The sequence below is a fragment of the Falco peregrinus genome, chromosome 8 (assembly GCF_023634155.1).
Source record: "Falco peregrinus isolate bFalPer1 chromosome 8, bFalPer1.pri, whole genome shotgun sequence".
NCBI lineage: Eukaryota > Metazoa > Chordata > Aves > Falconiformes > Falconidae > Falco > Falco peregrinus.
Genome location: NC_073728.1, coordinates 63651576 through 63673082, shown reverse-complemented (window position 1 = coordinate 63673082; position 21507 = coordinate 63651576). Strand labels below are relative to the sequence as shown.

The 21507-nt window shown below is 42.2% G+C and overlaps 2 protein-coding genes across 11 annotated transcripts in view; both read left to right on the top strand.

Annotated features, from left to right (window-relative positions):
- Window positions 1-6037, top strand: part of ACSL6 (acyl-CoA synthetase long chain family member 6) — a 60557-nt gene extending 54520 nt beyond the window's left edge. For 4 of the 5 annotated variants that reach the window (XM_055812118.1, XM_055812119.1, XM_055812120.1 and 1 more), the window contains exon 21: window positions 1035-6037. In XM_055812118.1, the coding sequence (XP_055668093.1) occupies window positions 1035-1175 (141 nt within the window). In that variant the 3' untranslated portion in view covers window positions 1176-6037. The remainder of the gene's footprint in view (window positions 1-1034) is intronic. The other variant, XM_055812121.1, reaches the window with a different exon arrangement.
- Window positions 6038-6634: 597 nt separating this feature from the next.
- Window positions 6635-21036, top strand: MEIKIN (meiotic kinetochore factor). Of its 6 annotated transcripts, none has more exons than XR_008748403.1 (13): window positions 6635-6868; window positions 8309-8396; window positions 8704-8782; window positions 9809-9869; window positions 10671-10808; window positions 11243-11362; window positions 11604-11643; window positions 12895-12956; window positions 13719-13813; window positions 14140-14298; window positions 14662-14730; window positions 15814-15992; window positions 17475-21036. XR_008748403.1 is itself a non-coding variant. In XM_055812006.1 (13 exons), the coding sequence occupies exons 1-13, from the start codon at window positions 6715-6717 to the stop codon at window positions 17519-17521; spliced, it is 1233 nt and encodes a 410-aa protein (XP_055667981.1). In that variant the 5' UTR covers window positions 6635-6714; the 3' UTR covers window positions 17522-21036. The 6 variants fall into 6 exon arrangements, 4 of the variants coding, with proteins under 4 accessions (XP_055667981.1, XP_055667979.1, XP_055667982.1 ...); XR_008748404.1 differs by having other exon boundaries at window positions 16626-21036; XM_055812006.1 differs by having other exon boundaries at window positions 11246-11362; window positions 15869-15992.
- The last annotated feature ends 471 nt before the right edge of the window (window positions 21037-21507 follow it).

The window sequence follows — 21507 nt, the reverse complement described above, 5'->3', positions numbered from 1 at the left end:
CTGCAGCGCCAGGGGCCTGAGCCTGGACCGCTGCGCTGGAAATGGCAACTATGGCTTCTGCAGCCAAGTGGGGGAGGCATCAGCAGCACGAACACTGATTTTGTGAAGGGCGTCACTGGGGGAGGAACTGGACCACAATGCTTGCAGGGGAAAAAGGAATCACGTATCTAATGGGAATTTAAAATCTGATTCTCAGTCTATGTTCCTGCAACTCCCAGTCTAGCAAAATGCAAACCGGTCTGGCTTGGAGAGTCACAAAAGCAGCAGATGGCTGGGGAATTTTGTCTTAAATCGGTGGACTATGACCAGTCACACAGCAGTTCTCTGCCTTCTCCCACACAGGCACTCCCATAAACACACTGGAAGGAAAAAGCTCGCTCCCATCTGCGCTGCCAGGCTCCCCGCTGTGCTCAGAGACACCACCGCTAACAAGGGCCGCCTTGCACAACCCCTTTGCCTAGGCTGAATGATTTTATATCATTTTAATTAGCTAGTAAGCCACCATCAGTTCATCTTTAAAGATGATCACCATGTACGCTCCTTGTGCCTGCAAAACTTCACGATAATTTTGCACGACCGAATTAGTGCTGCTTCCTTACTTTTGCAGTGCAGTGGGGGTGATGGCTCTTAGAAGGGCTCCCTCCCTCCCTGTTGTACTGCCAGGTAGAACATCACACACGCTGACGTGGTCCCTTGCGCTCTGCCTCGCTGTGTTTTGGCCTTGGTGTCACACGGAGAAGGGGTTTATGACCACATTCTCTCGGAGAGCTCCCTTCTGCGCTGGCTGGCTGGCGGGTCAGCGCGGACACGGGAGAACAGGCAGGAGAGCAGAGAGCACCGAGGGGTGTGGGGGGAAGTTAGTGACACCTTGGAAAACTTGGGCAGGTGAGGAAAATCCTGAGGACCTGGCGGAAGGGTCCCCTGGGCTCCAGGCACAGCCAGAGGTAACCGCAGCAAGGCTGGCGTAAGGAGTTATGCTTATTAAGGGAGGCACCTGTAATTTTCACTATAAATATATCCCTCTTTTATTTTAGGTCAAAGCTATTTATATTCACTCTGATATGTTCTCAGTACAAAACGGTTTGTTGACACCAACGTTGAAGGCTAAGAGACCAGAACTAAGAGATTACTTCAAAAAACAAATAGAAGAGCTATATTCAAGCATCTCCATCTGAAATCACCGCAAGGATCTTCTGAATAATGGACTTCGTAGCAATATTAGAATAATACTCAAAAGTACAGAGCCAGAACGACACAGCTGAAACGGATAAGCATCTGAATCTTACATTTGAGCATTTAATTTTTCTAGGATGTCAGCACTAACCACATTTTTCCTTCTTTTTCCATCAGGTGTGATAGTTTATTTTTTACTCTATGTACACAGTAGGGTACTACTAAGAATTATGCTAAATTGCCACAAAACATATGGAAATTTCAGTCTATGACCAAGTAAATTATGAAAATGTACCTTATTAATAACTATAAACACTTCTAATTCAAACAGAAAATTTCACGTATGTCTGTTGATACTAGATTGTACATAAACTAATACATTAGAAACTAAAATTGTGGATAATTCAATAATGTGGTCTACCTCAAACAATCAGTGATTGATGATGAAAGTCTATTTTCCCTGATCTGCAACTTCAAGCTGGATATTGTTTTATATATTAAGTGATAGTTTTTGTATTTTCCAAGACATAATTGGCATTGATTTGTTTTAATCATTAATGACCTACCTAACAACCAGAATACAAACAGGAATGAATCTCCCACTATTTGTACTTAGTAGACCTATGAGTATATTACATCGAACAGATTAACATTACCTGGAAATTACATGAACAGGGTAGGAAGCACTAGGCTAGAATTCCCTCTCTTTCCTTTTCATCTGAACTCAGTTTATACACGGTGTGCTGATTTTGCATTAGGGCCGCCTTCAGTACACTCACGGACATCTGAACTGCTCAAACCGAGAAGGTTGCAAAAGCATCGCTGGCTCTGTGGCAGCTTTCTGTGGGAGTTCACATTAACCCGTGTGCTCCCGGTTCCTAATTTATTACTTTACATGCTGCTAATACTGCATCATCCGGTTGGACTAACTCCCTTTCAGAAGCAGTGCTAAAGAAACGGAGCACAAGGTATATAAGCTGCGATTCTGAACAGGGCTTAGCAAAATGAATTCGTTTGGGAGGAAGGCCAGCCCGTGGTGCAGCAGCGGAGGGCATCCTTCGGCTGGCCGGGGAAGAGGAGAAAATACTGCCCTGCAAGGTGCGCAGGGGTGGGTGAAAGGCGGTGGCAGCCGCTGCTGCTGTAAGCTGTCGCAGCATGGTAAAACATTGGACATGGCTGCAGAATGGCCTGCTGAGAGAACATCTGTGTTCAGGCGTCTGGAAGCCTCAGTGCCCGCTGTCATCGTTTCCAGGGCCTTCTCTGGAGTAAAGAGCAAGTTTTCCAGATGAAACCTTAGATTTCACAGCCAGCTGCAGCCATTAGGAAAGGGCTAAGTCCCACGTGGAGTAGGAACAGACTCTAGAGCTCTCTCCTGATACAAAGCACGGTACAAAACAATGAGAAAACAAGTCTAGTGGCTTGCATACTTGGATTGCCGGTGGCTTCCTTCTGCTAAACAGGGTCCTAAATACTTATGTGTATTTTAATAGCTGCTGTTTGTTGCACCAGTGCATACTAGCATGGAGCTGTGCCTGCTAGATCATCTTTGCTAGGACAGTGAAAGCACACTTATTTTCTCTCTTAAACTGGAGTCCACTGTAGACTTTTGAAGCTAAAAGTTTAAATTTTTCATCTGAACGATCTCTTACTTTCCCTCTGAGATTCCATTGCATGCTTCAAAATGAAATAAATTGAATTAATGAGTTAGCGTTACATGAAGACTGATTTATTGCAGTGATTTCAGAACAAAATGATACAAAGGAAATTGTTGTCAGCTAACACCATCACTCACAGAAAGAACATGGTGATTTGATCTATCAAATGCGCGAGTACGTGTCTGAATCCCTTTTTGCGCCTGATTCCTCATTTGATTCCAGTGCAATGACTCATATCAGTCCAAAGCAAGTAAGAAATATTGCTACTGTGACCTGATGGTATTGTACAGTCATTTGTCACCAATGTACGCAGCAACAGCATCCCTGGGGAAGTTGTGTCTGCCACATCTACAGGGCATAGGAATTACTGGATAAAATCTGGCTCTTTACGTCAAGTCATAAAGGATTTTCATCTCCGAGGAATCTAGTTCATCTCATTTTTGTATCAGCCAAAAGACGGTCATTACATACGCATGCTTCAAAGAATGAAGAATTAGATTCAATACAATTTCCTGTCTGTTTTAATGTGACTTATTTTTTAAATAAAAAGCAAAACTAGTCATCTACATAAGTACAGAAAAGCTATTTTCCACTGACCTTTTTCTACCACATGAATTTAATTTGCTTTTCTCCTAAGTTGATTTCAGTTTACCAGACTTTTCTAGACAACTAAACTCTGACTTTGTGTAAGTATAGAAGATGCCAGTATGAGTTTGTTTACAGCTTAGGTGGCTGTTAGCTTTACGTATATAATGCTGGGTAACTTCTTTTGGTATTTGATGCAAAATGTCAGATGTACTAGAGCCAAAGATGAGAACACCAAAAGAATAAGAAAGAAAAAATAGGGACGTGGCCACACTAGGATGACGCAAAATTTGGGAGAAATTGGGTTGTTACACCAAAAGTGTGAATATTTTCAGAGCTTGTGAAAAGCTGTATAAATAAACTAAAATCTTTCTTTAATGCTTTCTTGTGTAATCAGATGCTCCTCTGCAGGTCAGTCTCTCTCACCGTAATTGTAATAACGTTGTAAGAGATTAAAACTCAAAAAGAATACATGCGTAACATATAAGCTAGGCACAAACATGCTTCTCCTCAAATTGCAGGAATATTTATTTTGCATTGAGCTTTCTTAAACTGAAATACTTGTTGTGCCTACCAAGGAAGAATCTCCAGGGCTGTTCAGTAACCAGTGTGGGGTTTTTTTCCCCCTCAAAATAACTAATTACAAAATTAATTTATTGATATTCATCTTACTGAAAGAGTTTAGACTCAAACGTGTAAATGGTGATGCAAGTTACCTTTCCCTGTAAAGAGCCCTATTCTTGACAGCTTTGGGGTTTGAACTAGTCGCTGTCACCTGGGGCTTCATTCCGCAATCAATTAATGAAAAGAATCCAGCGAGCCCACTGAAACAAGCACCGCTCCAGCCTGCCACGGCCGGTGGGATGGGTGCACGGTCAGAGTCCAGCCCCTGCGCCCAGGCTGTGGCTCGGAGCGGCGAAAGCACAGCGGCCTCGCGCAGCCGGGTCAGACAGAGCATTTGGCACCGTCGCCCAACGGCGGGTGCTGCGGGCTGAGGGACGGTGGTCTTGGGCGTGTTAAATATAGCAGGTTCTTCCCGCGTCTGGTGCTATGCCTGTGAAACCACTGGGAGGCTGTCTCCAGTGCTCATATACAAAACTCAGAATAAAATACATTTTCCAGGAAGATAATATTGCTTAGTTATGTGTTTCGTATGTTCTTTGCTCAATATATTGCACAGAGAAAATACCATTCTGCCACAGAAACGGTCTGGTACACACAAGTGGGAGCAGAAACCATACCAGTCTTAACCCCATGTTGGCAGGAAATACACAGCATTATTCTGTCCTGAAAGGCACATTTGCCAGTTAAAATGCTTGACGCACATCAGGTGAGAGAGAGACGGTGAGTTATTGATAAAGTACTGTTTTGCAATCTGTCCTCACTGTTAGCAAGTATGTATCAGCATCAATAAAGTCCAGTGTCATTTTTGCCATGAATATGAAATTCTTGCATATAACAGAAACTAATCTGACTTAATCTTCTGGGATGAAACAAATTAACTTAATTTTTTTTTAATTTATTTTCCATGTGTTTAAAGCACAAACTGGTGATCTATATGTAAATAAACTGCTTCAAGATGAATGTAAACTGGGAAAGAATATACTATTTTTGCATGGTAACAGATTACTTAAAGACCTCTTGATGCCTTACAGGAAATTTGGAAAAGCATTTTATTTAGAGGCAATTCTGTCTGTGTACTTTTTGTATCTTTAGCTCACTTTGGTTTTGTCTATGGAAAATAAAAGTTACCAGAATTAGATCTTTGTTTCTTCTTGGAATTAACATTTATTAGTACTTTGCATATGCAGTGGTTTCTATACCACCCTTACTCCTGTAAAATGACGAAGCTAAGGCTATGCTTTTTGGAGGAGAAATCTGGATGCTTGTAGTCTGGGAGGTAAAAGGGTTTCGATCCCTGGAATTGTTCCAAAATAAAATGTTTTCTGAGGCATCTAGAGCCCCTTTAAGCCCTTCATTTCAGCTTTTTGTTATGTATTTTAGCAAAGTACAAGCAGCAAACAAATGAGGCGTTTCCATGTTGCCTATTCTATTTCCAACTAACGGTGAAGGGGTTAAAATAGAACATATGCATTTGTGTAAAAAAAAAAAAAAGAGAAAAATCTTATCTGTAATTAAAGATTTAGCAGTTTTGGTATATCAGCATGTACGTCAAAAAGTCATCTATGGAAACTTTTGTAAAGAAATAAATTTGTCCCATTTCTCAAAACCGCTCGTTAGCTTTTTCTCATAGACTGATGTACGATTAAAGCTCTTTTATAAAAAACGTTGCTGCTCCAGCACTCTGTCCTCGCAATCCGTACGGTGACGCAGAATGTGTGCCTATACTAAACGTGTTGTAAACAAAAAATAAATTATGTGTAAAATAAAGTAACAACCAAAGGAATATTGGAACCTGAGATTGGTTTTAGCAATCTTCTACGAAAAAAATGTTGCAAAGTTCTCTGAAGATGCAGCACTTTCTGTAATGGTTTCATTTTTTATTTTAAATCAATAATAATAATAATATAACCAAATGTATATGCTTGTTTAATATGAATTGACAATTGGGAATGCATAGTATTTTTTCAGACTATGTGTCTAAACCAATAAAGTTTAAAAGCATTCCGTCTCCATTCCCGTTTTTGCGTGCGCTTCCACCTCTCCCCTGGATGGAACTCCAGGCGCGGGGAAGGATCGCCCAGACGGTTCGTGCTAGGGGCGGTGAGCCGGGCAGGGCCCGCCCGGTCAGGCACGCATTCGGGTGCCAGGTGTCCGAGCACCGGCCCTGCCAGATAGCCGGGCCGGGTGTCGGGGCGGCGCCACCCCGCAAGGGCCCGCAGGGCTGCTCCGGGCAAGGACACGCTATTATTTGGCCTCAGAATTCGGTGTTTGCTCCGAGCCCGCGGCCGCCCCTGGCGCCGCCCGCCCGCCTCACGGCTCCTCCGGCCCGGCCGCCCGGAGGGCCGCGGGGTCCGCCCGGGGCAGCGCTCCCGCCGCCTCCCCACCACCCTCGTTCACACGCGTTCAACAGAACCCCCTCAGGCCAGGCGCCGGCGGCTAAGGCGCCCGGGACCAGCGGCGCCCCCGCCCCGCCGCCCCCAGCAGCCCCCGCAGGGGCCGCCCGCCCCCCCTCGGCGAGCGCTGGCGCGGGCCGGGAGCGCCGCCTGCCGCCGGCCGGGGGTGGCGCCGCGCATGCGGGCTGGGGCGGCGGGGCGGGCTCGGCGCCGGCCCTAGGGCGCGACACTTGCCAGCGGGGCCGGCCCCGGCCGCTCGGGGCTGCCGTGGGACGCGGCCCGCCATGGAGCGGGTGTGCCGGCACGCCCGGGCGCCGCGGAAGAAGCGCCGCTTGTCCCCGCTGCCGGGTGCTGACCCGGGCGGAGTCGGCAGCCGGGCCAGCCTCTCCCGGCGGCGGCTCTTCGGGAGCGCGGCCCGCCGCGGGCTGCAGCCCGGCAGTAAGTGCTGCGCCGCCGGGGCTCCCCGCCGCCGGGGACCTGGCCGAGGGCCGGGGGCAGCGGGCCCGGGGCGGTGCTTTCCGTGCTGCGCTCGGCCTCCCGCGGCGGCGGGAGGAGCGGGCGAAGGCGCCCGCCGGGTCGGGTCGCCCTGAGGGGAGGGTTTGTCCGTGCTGAGCCCCTGAGTGCTGGTGGCTTCGGCGGGGCTGGCGGGGGCGGCCTGGGGGCAGCTTGGGGAGAGCGGGCTCGCTCCGCTGCTTTAGCTGTTGGTCATAAAAACGGGTTTTCCTTTTGTAAGCCACGCTTTATTTTCGCCCCCCCAGCTAATTGATTCCGTCAGGATGGCCGCACAAGAGCCTTGCCCGCCTTTGAGAGGTCGCTTTAAAAAATTATTTTATGTACTCTGCAAAAGGAGCAGTCTTGGTGTGGAGTGCGGTTGAGCGGCTCTCGTGTTGACAGTCGGAGCCCTTACAAAACACGGTGTGAGGAGAAGGTGTGGGATTCGGGTGGAGGCTGGCAGTAGCAGGGTAACTTTGTAAATGGGAAAGACCAGCGTGGGATGTCTTGGTGCCACTCTCGTCTTGGTAACTTAACAGTTTAAGACTTTGAACTGTTGTTACAAGTATGATGAACGTTACTTTCTGTCTCGGTCGTGCTCTGCTGGCTCCTGCTCCCGGTGGTCTGTACTGGTGTGTACCCAGCTGGGCGCCATGAGGTCTGCTTGCTTTGCATGACTTCCATGCTTTAAGAGGGAAAAGGGATGAGCCCTGTTCACACGCTGTCCTGTCCTGAACTCCCTGGAAGCTTCAGCTGAAGGCCTCTGCACCATGCTGAGTGTGGAGATGGATGGGTGCTCATTTAACTCGCTGTCGTGAAAGTGCACTCTAGAAAAGTGTGGCTGTTTCTAGTTCCTGGTTACTGAAAGTAAACCACAAAACTAAACAGCTTATAAAGTTGGTTTTAGGATGTGGAAATATGTTTCTGAAATTTCCTGGTTCCTAAGTAAGTGTGTTATCATGGCCTTTGGAATTATATAGAGTGAGCACCAGGTGGTATAGAAATTTTTATGATATGCCTGAGAAACTATTTAAAACTGATTTAGACTCGAAGTACTTTGAACCTAGGTGGAGTAAAGGTCACTTCCAGAGTGTTGGTTTTTTGTTTGTTTTCTGTTAATCAAAAGGTTTCTAAAACACCTGAAGTATTTCTTGAAGTCTACTGGTTTGGGTTTGGTTTTTTTTGTCTTGTTGATATACTGCTGAAAAAAAGCTTGGGTAAAAATAATGAAGCAAATTCAGATTTTTCAGTGCTTGTTGATACTAGGGTCAAAATTTTTATGAGCGTAGAAGAGGGGAAACAGCTAAATATGTCCTATTAGAAATAATAATCTACATTCTAATAGTAAAACTAAAATTACTGAGCTAAATATTTATTCTTCTTTAGGTCTGAAGAAAAAATCTGGTGTGAAAACCCTACCAGATATCAAAGAAAATCTTGAAGTTACCAATGTGAGCCCTTCTTGCAACCAAAGGTCTGTTAGAACTCATTCAAATACACTGTTATTAACACTAGCTAATCATTGATACTGCTTTGCCTGCATGAGACATCTCTTGGGGAGACACAGTCTGAATTCTCAGTAAACTGAGAAATTTCAGTTCAGAACAGAGAAAGTTCAGTTCAGAGAAAACTCAGAAAACTGAAAAAAAAAATTCTCAGTAAAAAAAAAGTTTGTCAGATTATTTGTTGGCACCTCGTAAGGGCATTTTGTAGTTTTTGTTGCTTTCCTCTAGACCATTGTAGCTCTGTATATTGAGCTTAGCTTTGTTCTTCAACTGCAGCAATCAGGTAAAAGTCAAAGAAAAAACGGACTTGGAAATAAAAGTAGAGAAAACAGAAGAAAGCACTGTACTACTGAAGGTGAGAATGCTGTCTTGCTCTTTGCTAGTAATTTATAGAGGATGAATCAAAGAAATGTGGCATGTTAAATTATTTTTCTAATCAAGTAGAATTTTCTGTGAGTTAGATGTGTGTGCACACACTCTTCCAGCTGAACTTCGTCCTGTATTTTGGTGACACTTCCTTGTGTCTTTGGCCAGAATAAAAGCTGTTGGAGCTATTAGTAGCATGAGAAAACATCAATGCTAATTATCCTTTAACAAGGAAAGACTGTAGCAGTTGTGTTGTGTGGAAGATATCTCATTAGAGTGTGATTCCAGAGAATTTGTTCACTTCTAGTTCAGACACAGACCTTTGGCAAGTCACTGCTATGCTCTTCCTTGTATTAATAAAATTGGAACAAAGTATTTTGAGATGACTGAACAAAAGTGTTAAGGACGATTAATGCTGCAGTGGCAAGAAAGTAGTTCACCAGGTGTTTGAACTGAAATCTGTTACAGCAAAGGGCTCCAGTGATGTTGGTATAAAAATATTTTTCTTTAAAATGTTAGCCCTTATTTAAAGTCCACCAGTTACTTACCTTTCCTGCAAATACTTAGTTTTGTAGAATGCACTACGTACGTGACATAGTTGTAATTATAGAAATGGTCCGGGATTCTGAAAGTGAGCAGTGGTTAAAAAAAACAAACAAACAAACAAAAAATGCAAACTAAACCAAAACCAACGACAGGGGAATTTGTTACTCCACTGCTATCGTGCATAACTGCAGTTGATGTCAGTATGCCTTCACTGGAAGTCTCATCCAACAAAGACTTTAGGATCAAATGATGGGGTATTCATTATGAATTTTAGAACTTAAAGTCAGATTGCTGATTCGTTAACAATGCGTGAAAAACCCTAGTACAAATTACACTGTGAATAGCAAGTTTAAGTGGTGAAGTACCAGACAGGAAGTTTCTGATCTACTAATGTAGGAATAGATTTAATTGGGTTTCTTTGTGTACATCCAGTTTTCTCAGGTTGTTTGCATTGGTCATTTAATTTTAGGAATCCCTGATAATCAGCTCTGAAAGTAAAGAAAGTCTGAAAGATGCTGAATGGACTTCAAGTGAGTTTAATGGCAATATCTTATATTATTAAATATATTTTTATATATTTATATATTTATATATATTTATATATAAAAATATATATTTATATATATAACATATATAAAAATTATAAATTAAATATATTAAATAAATATAAATATAAATATTAAATATAAAACTAAATAGAACATTTGTTATGTAATTTTAATTATAGTTCTATAAAAGTACTGGCGTGCTGTTCTTGTACTGGTTCTGACTGTGTGGTATTAGAAAGTAAAGGTTTTGAGACCACTGGCTGGATTTCTGCCTCTTAGTCTAGCATGTGGCTTGGTTCACATGAATTGAGTGTAGGTAGCACAAACAGGAGAGGACCCCTACAAGACCCGAGATGGTCCTGAGCCCAGCCTGCTGAAAACCGCATGATCTTGGTTTTATCATTGACAGAACTAATTGTTGACATGAGTTCTTCAATTTATTCAGCGCTGTATTTTTAAAAGCTTGTGGGTAAATAGTTTGTCCTTCTGAAAACAAACCTGCCTAAGAATTGCCTTACCAGAGGCTAAATTCTTCAGGTATTTCTGGTGAGCCTTGGGCAAGGAACTTGCCTTCTGTTAGCTTATGGTAGTGTAAATTTGGCTTCAGGGTGCCCTTTGTTTATTTGTTTCTTTAACTGTATTAAGAATTGGTATAAGATACTGACTTGACAATATTTAACTCATCACAGGAATGGAACTTAGATAGGGAAATCCTAATTGTTTGTGCAAGATGATACTTTTTTTTCCTTTTTTGGTAGCCAGCTTTTTTGTGTCTCTCTCTAGGTACAGGAATGACTCTTCCTACAGGTGTTTCAACCTTTCTCCTAGAATGTTTAGATGTGGATAGAACTGCAGTTGGTAACACAAGTACTAGTGACAGCCTGAGCAGTTGCCCATCCCCTGAAACATTCAGATGTTCAGGTGAGACTTCTGGGTTTTTGATCTTTGTTTGACGTAGAAAATGTGGGGTGACTATCTACAATAGGAAGACTAGTGGCCTCTCTTGGGTCTGACTCACCATATTTGCTGTAAGCCAGCCTTTGCTTAACATGGGATCTGTATATCTGGTCCTCCAATCCAGTGTGAATCAGGTCCTGGTGTAATGTGCATGATACTGTAAACTTAAAAGTATTCACCAAACAGCACACACAAGCTGCTTATTGGGGATGACCAACAAATCTACTTTGAGTCAAATTCTTCTGAAACTATTCTGCAGCTGTTTGAACCAAGGCAATGCTTTCACTTTGCTTTGGAGCTCCTATCTTGTCAATGTGATTGCTTTCATTTTGGCCACAAATTTAATAACTCAATGAATTTCAGCATGAGAAGCTTGCAATTATATCTCTTATGTCCAGAAGAAAGCAGTTTCTACTCTGAGGACTTTGGCAAGTACAAGAACTCTACTCTCCTGAATTCCAGCAGAGCAGTGACCATAGATAAGATGCCACAGATCTCAAATGTTTCAGCAATATTAGGTAATTCTTTTCTACAGTACTTCAGAATATACACATAAACAAACCTCACCCTGTTGCAAGGAACCTGTGTAAAATATGTGACAATAATTTCATTAAGGCATGTCTGCATAATGGGGAACAGCTCCCTGTTAGTGGTCTGTGCTTGCTTGTAATACTTTGCCTTATAATTCATTGTGCACTAAAACATTGCCTAGTTTGCATTGCTTTTTCTTTTAAAGTTTAGCTTTTATGGTTTTTTTAGAACCTGGTCCGGAGGATTTTCAAGACCAATACGCTAGAAGGTAATGTGCAAAGCAGACTCTTTGATGCACATAAATGTTCAGTTTTTTCTCTTCTGAATGGTATTTAAAAGAAAGGCCAGTATGAATAAACCTCTGATCCTGCACACGCTTCTTCTGAGTTTCAGCTACCTGTGTCTTTGCTGACTTTGAAATTGGTGCATTAAGTCAAGTAAGAGTTTGCTTTACAGAATTTGCTTGATCTTGTAACTGTAGGGAAATCAATGCAAGAAAACTCACTGAAGGATTTTGGGGAAGGGGATGTTTATTTACAAAATCCCTAAATAACTTGCTTTTATCCAGTTGCACTTACGCTGTCAGATTTCATTCAGTCACAGTCAGCAAGGTGTGTGTGCCCAGGTGGTCTGGCCAGCGTTGCCTGTGCAGAACAGGGTGTGAAGGGTACCTCTTGTCAACTCCTCGTTAAGTCTCTGGTGTTCTGTAGTTAGCCAGGACAAAACTAGGTTTTGGGTGCATCTTTTATATTCTTTAGGAATCATCAGCTCATACGGGTACGCCTTTCCTTCAGAATAATGCTGACTTCAGCCTTTTTAAGTCTTGGGGCAGGTTGCTGCCCATTGTCAGTTTTTCTTGTTTGTAATACATGTCTACCAGGAAGTAGAATGGTGTATGTGATATGCTGCGACCCCGGTGCCATCCTCCTGCTGTTAGGATGCCAGGGTTTCTGTTGACAAGTCATCTGCAGGATGCTTTGGTCACAATGAAGGGTCTTCTGTACTTGGCCTTGTCACAGTGTTGCCTTCAGGTCCTGACATAAAAACCTGAGTAACCTGAGTGTTTTTCTAGGAACAGTATAAATTCTTTTAACCCTTGTACTGCTGTTTCCAGTCTTTTACATGCAGACATTTCCATTCATAACTCATTTATACCAATCTTACAGTGTTACAGATCTTTACACAATTCAATCTGAATTTTATTGTGAACCTAATTTTCCCCTGCATCCTCCTTGAATATGTTCTGTCCTAATATGCTTCAGTGCTGAGTATGTCTTCTGTGGGTCTTAAATTGCAAGTATCTTCAGAATAAGCTGTGTGACTTGATGATAAACTATCAAATAACTGTTAAGTGTGATTAAGTAACTCGGTAACGATATTTTTAAAAAGAAGCTTTATCCCTTTTCACCCAGTCTATATTTTCCTATTATTTCCTTATACATTGGTGGTGTTGTGTTTTTTTTTTTTTAACTTTAACATTCGTTCAGAATAGTTGTTCACTTTTTTCCTCCTCTTCTAGAAAGCGACCATCAAATTGCAATTATAGTTCTTCAGCGTTAAGTGTTTCAACTACTTTGGCAGGTAAAATACAACCTGAAGCAGTTGTACTAGCTGTGAGACAACAAAATATTCTACCCAAACTTAAATGATGCCAAAATAACAGAACCAAGCTTCCACTAGGTCATTTGTCCCCCAGCACAGGCTAAGCTCAACTGTGTCTAGAAGGGGAAGTGTGAATTGAAAACCTTCTCTGTGAGTAATACTTGGTTCTAATTCATGTGTTAGTAGAGCAAAAAAACCCCAAACCCTAAGTTTTTTTATTGAATCACCTGTGATGCTCAATGAAAATCAGTCTTATTTGACTTATCCAGGAACAGAACTGTTTGTGTCATGCTCCTTACTTGAACTTATTTTATAGCAGCTTCACAAATACTATTAGTAGTCTCTCATGTAGCTACAGTTCTGGACTCTGAGTGATGCAATTCTGGCTACAGCTCAGGTACCGCATAATTTTCCCGTGCTTAATTTGGACAGTAATAGCAGCAGAAGTTGCCACTGGCAAAGACTGCTGTGATTATGCAGTTCCTCTGCTTGCACGTTATGAGTGCCTAGCAGTATAGCCAGGTGAGCATAAGATTAATAAGCAACCTTGTTTCCTCAAGGAAAGGGTAAAAGCAGCCCTGTTGGGAGGGAGAGGAGGGTTGTACTGAAGGGAGGAAGTGTGTTTACATGGGTGGCTTTGGAACGATCCCTCTTTGAAAGCTGTCCTGTAAGACATGGGTTGGAGAGTAGTTGTGGTCTTTGTCTCAAAGTTAATTAAATTTGTTGAAAATTTTATCACAGGGAAAAATGTCTGTAAAATTACAGCTGCAAGAGAGAGAACTCCAGACCTAAGAACTGGTATGCGCTGTTCTTCACCGTTAGGACCGGAAGGAAAGGTGAAGGATCCTTAATAGATCAGCCAGGTTTTAACACAGATGACTTGCTCTTTCCCTGTATACATGCAAGACTCCACTTAGAAGTGTTGCAGTTCCCTTGAAAGGGGTGCTTGCCTGTAGCTTGTACATCTGGTAGTGAAGCTGTAGCTTGCTCTACCTCAGAATAGCAGTAATAGTCGTGGGTGCCCCCTGAGCTCACTGGTTTTCAGACTGTGCCAGTGGTACTGAATTGGTTGTGTTTGGGTATGACAGCGGGACTCTGTTAATGTTCACCAGACTATGGAGATTCACTTTATAACGCAAAATGTAATTGTTTCACCTTTTAGTCTGATAATCAAACTGCTAAACCCAAAATGCTGAAGTGTAAGAAAAAGGAAAAAAATTCTACGTTATCATTCAGTCAGCTTGATGCCTCGGGAAACACTTCAGCCAAATCGGTGGAGTTGGCAGCAGATGTACTGCCATCCAAACGGACAGATGCTGTGGTGGGTAGTATTCCCATTGTGCCCTGCTGATTAGCAAAGATATAAAATTGACATGAGTGTTTTAAATCCTGACAAAAGTTACAGTTAAATATGAGAAGTGGTAGGAAGTGCTTTATCCCCTAGTTGTGACAGGGACCTGAAATGTGTGTGCTTTGTGCTGCAGTAAACTGATTCTTTGTCTTAATTTTGGAAAGCATAAGAACAAAAAAGTGAACAACAGGAATTCAGTACTTAAACCTGAAAAAAACTATTATTAATTCTAAATGGAGTTGTTATAAATGGTATTGTGTACTAAGGGAATACTGTAGGACTAATAATAAACAGCAAATAATTGGTGCTGAATTCTTCTCTGTTTTTGTTTAGCAAATGAGTTCCACCATGCTGATCACAGGGGAAAATAATCTTGATGATGCTCGGCCTGCAGAGCTAAATGTGAGTGTCTATCCTGATGCTTTTTTCTTTTAAATGATTAAACCCAAACAAATAGTTCTTCACGGCAAGGTCCAATTCTGGCTATACTTGTGCTACAATACAAATTGCACAACAAACTACATGTTAAATTCTATTAGCTGGACAGTTAAAATAACTCGTTTCTTTGTTGTAGGTAGTTATCTGTTTTGTATTTTTACATCTTCTAATTTAAAAATGGCACCTGGTAGCCTTACTTGCATTACTACTTTGATAAAAACTTGATATTTAAATGCCAGTTTGAATTCTTTGCCAGTAAATGTAGTATAGTAACACCACTTCTCTCTGCAGGAATAGAAGTGACATCTCTCGCTTTCATGCCATAGCTCCCAACGAAACTGGCAAACTCTTAACATCTTTTAGAAAAAGGGAGACTGCTAAAATAGAAAGTCTGCGTAATTTTGCAGGAGAGTATTGGGCAGAAAACCATACTGGGATTTCCTAGTGTTATTGCAAGCATACTTGAGTTTCATGGATACTAGATTAACGAATAGAGAACGTCAGGGTCTCATTGTAGGCTGAAGACAGGAATTACTGGAGTCCTAAACTATATTTTTTAAGCAACAGAACATCTTTTGCATGAGCCAAGAAGTGTTGGTCAATTTGAATTGTTGTGTATTGTTTATTTGGGCAGTTATTGCTGTATGTTTAAAATTTTGATGGAGCTGCAGCTTAGCTTGTCACTGGTGTGCAAAGCCTCACCTGCAGAAGACCTATTGCTGAATACCACAGGTCCATATGTAAATTCAGAAGAAGCTGTTCCTGCATCTCTGAGCTCAGAAACAGAAATATTCCTTGAACTCCAGGAGAAAAGAATGGTTTTGAGGTCCTGATTTTATTATACTCTTTAAATCCAGTTTTGGCATGCTAGTATGTAATTTACTATATATTTAAGCCTGACAGTATTACAAATGGCTAAAGAGAATTTTTAAACTTCGAAGCTTTCTATCACCCTTTCTAATAGCATATTAAGTGTACACAGGTAGTCCTAAATATTTTCTAATGACATCCCTTGAAATCTGCATGTCATCTCTTTAATTTCCCTAGAAGAGTTTCTTCGATGGAAATAGTTGTATGAGTGAAATGTCATTAATCTTTCCAGCCTCTGTGTGGCAGACAAGAAATCTGCTCCATCGTTAGAACTTCACCACGCCAGAGGCCTTCCAAACCTCACCCAATTCCAGTTAACACAAAAGCGTTCTGCCTTCCCGAAGGAGTCCCTGAAGGTAACAGAATTTAGAACTGGTTCACTGTGCAGTTCACTGGCTGTTTGAGTGTTTAAAGGTGGCTTCTTTTTGTTAAGTCTGAATATTTGGAAGAATCACAAGGCTAAATAGTAAAAAAGGCTGAAAACTTTGAATTTCTGACCTAACAGTGTTCTTGTGCAACAGTACTTCGCTAAGGAAGTACACTAACGCTTTCTCCTTCACGGACCTTTAGCAAAGGAATTCATACAGTATAGCCGTTTCCTAGGCTGGATCGTTAAGGCCTGAAGTGCTGCTAGGTAAGCGGGATATCTGCACCTCTTCCAGTTACTCCTCAACGTAACTTTGAGCTTCAGTGCTGGTATAGAGACTCCCTAGAAAAGATACCAGCTTGTTTAGTAAATTGTTATCCTGTGCCTTATTTCTAGTGTGAATATATCTGACTTCAACTTTTCAGCCATTGGGGTGTTTTATATCTTGCTCAGCTAAACTGAGCTCTTTAGCGTTCAGTATTCCCACCCACCCCCCCCCCCCCCCCCGAAAGTAGTTCTCATAGTAGGGTGTATTTTAAAATTATCAGTTTCTTTCTAAAGGTTTCTGTGTTTTTCTCCTGAGACCCTTAACATAGGGGAATCTCCTTTCTTCACTTCCTAGGCTTTTGTTAAACAAAAATGAGAACTGTGTACAAAACTCACTCATCAGTACCATAGAGGCGAAATCCGCTCCCTTTCCAGTCTCCCTTGCAGTTCCCCGCCGTGCCGCTGGATGGCGTACATCTTCCTAAGTTTGAAGTCGTTCTTTCCAGACAATGTCTGCAAGCTTTCTGCCAGTTGTATGTGTCACTTGGGCTGCTTTAATTTAATACAGAGATACTGCATAAGCATAATAGCTTTCAAAAATACTGAATATACACAAATTTTCAATGTAATTGCAGTCTCTTAGGTCCAAATACTCTCCTACTTCATTACAGATTGAGTTACATTCAGCATCTAGCGTGCAGGGAAGTGCTTTTTAAGTGTGTGGAAGTATGAATTAATGACAATCATTTGATGGTTCTGTACAGATCAAGGAACAAGGATGTTAAGTCGTGCCCAAGAGAACTGTGGTAATACAGAGCATAAGTTGTACTTGATAGGCAAGTGGATCTCAGGAATTAGCCAGTGTTGGCAGAACACTAGTTTGGTTTTGTTACTGCTTTTCTAGAAAAGTCTAGGAATCGGGAATTAGGCTGCATAAAGGTGGCGGTGGTGAGGTGTATGCTGGATGTTTTCACCTCTGCTCAAGGAGTCTTTCAAGTGATGGTTTTCTTCGTTAGGAATGTACATACACTCAAAACTACTGTTCTCACTGGCAATTGACCTACAAGATTCAGATTCCTCCAAAGAAATGATAGCATGGATATCTGTTGAACATCTAAATGGCTTGTCAGATCAATGAGCTTTCCTTTACGCTTGAGAATGTGCTGCTTAACTGATAGTATTTAACTTACCCTTTTTTCACCAGATAATATTACGAGTACCAAAAATTGGATCTACTCTAAAGACAGATGAGATTTCTGGGTTTCAGCAGGAGTCAACAGAAGAAATAACTGTCTTTCTGCTGTGGCAGGGAGGTGAAACAGAACTACTAACCAGTAATTAATGGCCTTATTTTTTTTGGCATATACATTGTTTGAAATTTAGTACAATGCTTTGCTGTAAGCTTGTAAATAGTTCACACAAGTACTTAATATTAAATGGTTTTGTACGAGCAACTAGATTTTATGCTGGGCGTTGTTCTGTAAGAAATCCTTAAAGATGATTCTTCAGTTCATTTAGGTTTTTAAAAAGTGTGGCTTGGGAACAGCAGACCAAATTGCATTAATGGAATTATTTTTGGCCCTTGCTCTGCCAGGATTTCTAGGTTTCTCCAGTAGCATTTGTATCTAAAGATGTTACCCCTGCTTGAGTAAAGCAGTGTTAATGCTGTTTATAAAGGTAGCTGCATGTCCTGGAAATGCATGTGTAAAGCATTCATCTACCTTCAGCGACCCAGAAGTCAATAGTACACTAGCTAATTCTTGTGTACTCCATGTATGCTTTGTATAAATGCACTCCTTGAATGCTTTGGTCTCCAGAACTTTGGAGGTACAGGACTCTGTGTCTTCTGCTGTAAATTCATTTACAGAACATGAAAACAAGTCTTCTTCACCCTACCATCACTGCATGCTAGCTTTTTATGATAAGCGCTGTCACCATTCTAGGCACATCCACTGTCATCTCGGAGTCCTTCCTGTCTTCATCTCTGTCACTTTGTAGTTTCACTTATCTCAGTCATTGGGTCTTCTAGTGGCTTCAGACTTGGGTGAAGGAAGTAGGTGCCTTACATGAATACAAGGGTGGAAAAACCCCTTTTATAGCTGAACTGTCTCAAGAACTGATACCAGTATTCTGGATTTTCAGGTTCCTTCTCACACTGTGTGGCATATAGGATACATTCCCAGTCAGTGCTTCCAGTTCAGTTTGTGGATTGTTAATCCATAAACGTGCTGAATGCTTCAGAAAACAAGAGCATGGTTTTTCTCCACTTGAATTCACTGCAGGCTAAAGTAATTTGGATCCCCTATGGTGTTCTCACTACACTGCCCCTTACTCAGACTTTTGTAGTTATAAAGGAAGTTTTTCAATGTTTTAAAATTATAGTATGGCTTTCCAAACCTCTTAAAGTCTGAGTTTGTTTCTCAGTATTATCACCCAGAATATTCATGCCCTGGAAAATAGTTGTGTATTTCCAAAAAGAGCACATCAAGAAGACTTAGAAAATCCACAACTTTAATTAGTTTGACTACATTTGAAAATACCTGTGAAAGTTCAGACCCTGAGCTCTGGGGTAGAAGGAAGTGCATATTAATGCTGCTAGATTAGTCTACGAACAAGTATTGTATAAACATACCATATGGCTCAAGGTTAGAAATTATGCCATTAAGTTATTTTTCCTTTTAAGTGTTAGTAGAATGAATTCTGCCAATAACTCCTTGGAGTCCTCTCAGGTATGCTTCTAATTATCAATATCCTTGTTCTTGCAAATACTAAGCCACCGGTAATTATGCAAGAATCTAGAGCCCCTAGGAGATTAGAGGTGAGCTCTTTGATGCAGTTTTAAGCAAAATTGAAAGTTATGCATCTAGTAAGTCGTTATGATGATGATTGTTCAAGTAAAGGATGATCTAGGATGAGAGATGTTTGTCATAAGGGTATTCTCAGAGTCCTAGGCAAAAACACTTACTTTACCTCAAACCATTTTGAAGTTTCTATGCAAGAAACAGACTAATACTGACAAGCTAACTGGAGAGTACAAGAGAAGCAATTAGGGTGTGTAACCCTGGAGTTAGTTGTAGCAGCCCAAATACTGCTGAGTTTTGCTTTTGTTTTTCTTGATGTGAGGAGGCTATGTTAGAAGGACAGAAATACCATGAGCCACAATCTCTCTTGTCCTTCCCTTCAGTTATGAAAGCGCTGCTTCTTATTTTCATCTTTTGTCTGACTCTCAGAGAAAGTGTAATTAATTACCAGACTAGCGCTCTGCCCCAGGGAAGGAAATCTTATTCATGCTGAGGCCGCAACAATATCTACTCTTGTTCTGCTTTTCTCAAAGGGAAGGCATTTACCCATGTTTTGGTTTTAAACTGAAGAATGACTGCATAAAATTTCATTCAAAGTGGAAACTGGCTCTTCCATATTAGTGGATAAAGGTTATGGGTCACAGCCAGTTAACGGGTAGTACAGAAGAGCTTATTTCTGCAGTGATTCAGGAGAGAAATCTGTTCAGTGTCAATAGGGCTGCTCTCTCTCATCCTAGACATGATGAAGTCTTAATGGCGTGAATGGAATTGCTTAGTGAGTCAGTCTGTGCAAGAACTGTGATAATACTTCATCACTAGGAATTGTGCATTGCGGATGCATGTTTAGTAAATGTATTATACATAAATCTGTATTTAATATAGATTTATATATATAATATAAATATGCAAGAGGTTTTTCATTAACACGGTTCAGTTAGTTCTGTTATCTGAAGTGTACTTCTAGGAGACTTTGACTTAAAGTGGTTGGAGATGATGAAAGATGTTTGCTTCTCACACCAGAGTGCTACACGGGTCCATGTACTAGTTGTACTGTTGGAGGGTAAAGCCCTTACGTGCAAATGGTTCTGTTCTGGCTCATAATCTCTAAACGCAGGAGGGGTTTGGGCCGAAGGCAACGTGCACTGAGTGGACACGGTTGAAACTAGTGTTCTTTGTGTAGGTATGAAGATCTGCCTGTACAGAGATTTTAACAAGAGCATGGACGATTAAACTTGTATTTATCACTTTTTCTCTTGCTGCCCACCCTCCACTCCCTTGGTTAAGGCTTGATTGACATACCTACCAGAATCACTTGCTCTATTAATAGAGTTTTGGAAGAGGCTAGTATTTTACTTTTAAAGGGACTCTTCAGCTTGAATTGTACTGTACTTGATATTAGCTAAATCTTCATCGCTGTAAATTGTGAAACTACTGAAAGCAGAGTTATGTATTCTGGCCAAAATTCTATTAGTTCGTGGTGTTCCCTCAGGACTTTTTATGTCTGAGACAGTATTTGCGTGCCCATCTCGAAGCTAGGGGGCTTTCACGTGGTGAGGGGGTGTTCATCTCTTAAAGCTGTGACAGGCAGTTGTATCTTCCATACAGCACAAGGAGGAAAAGTTGCATCTAAATGTCATTTCCTATTTTCTGTTAAAATTATCTTCAACTTCTAGTAGATGAAAACCAAAGTTCCTACAGATGGCTGGCTGTCAAGAGTTGTTGTATAGATATGTTACACATGCACTAAATTAGGCCTTTTAAAAATAATCTGCTTAATTTAATCTTACATCATACCCAGTTTAATTCCATTTTCTAGGGAAAGCAGATGAGTCAGTTTTGTCAGTCCTTAATTAAACTTTCTAGTAGTGTTGTATCTGAACAGCAAGGCTTGGAGGAGACTCTTAACTGTAACCAAGATTTCCATTTCATTTAAACATTTACTAATAAAAGTTTTGCAAAACTCCACGGCTCCTTTTGCTTTTATAAAAGCAATCGCACTTCTTTGTTTTGCTTGTATGCTTGTTCTGCGTTCACCTGCCGCGTATTAAGTCCGAAATACAGAGGTGGAGGCGGCCCCCTCAGGTGCCGTGCCGCTGGCCCGGGGGGGGGGCGGCAGGACGGGGCGGGGGTGCAGGCAGGGCCGCGGGGGGCGGTGCTGGGCCTGGGCCTCGTTGTGCCTTTGGTGCTTCTGTCTTCCCTGCCCGCTGGCGGAGAGCGGGGCCGGGGCGCGTGTGTCCCCCCCCTCCCCCCGCGCCCGCGGTTGCCGCCGCAGAAGCTGCTGGGGCGGGCGAGTCCCCCGCCACCGTTGGTGGCCGCGCTGCCGCTTCCCCGCCGGCGGGCCCGGGGCTACCGGCGGCGGCTGCTCGCCCCGGGGCCGCTCCCCACGTGGGGCCGGGGCCGCAGCCAGTGAGCGGCCCGCGCAGCGCCCGGCCGGGC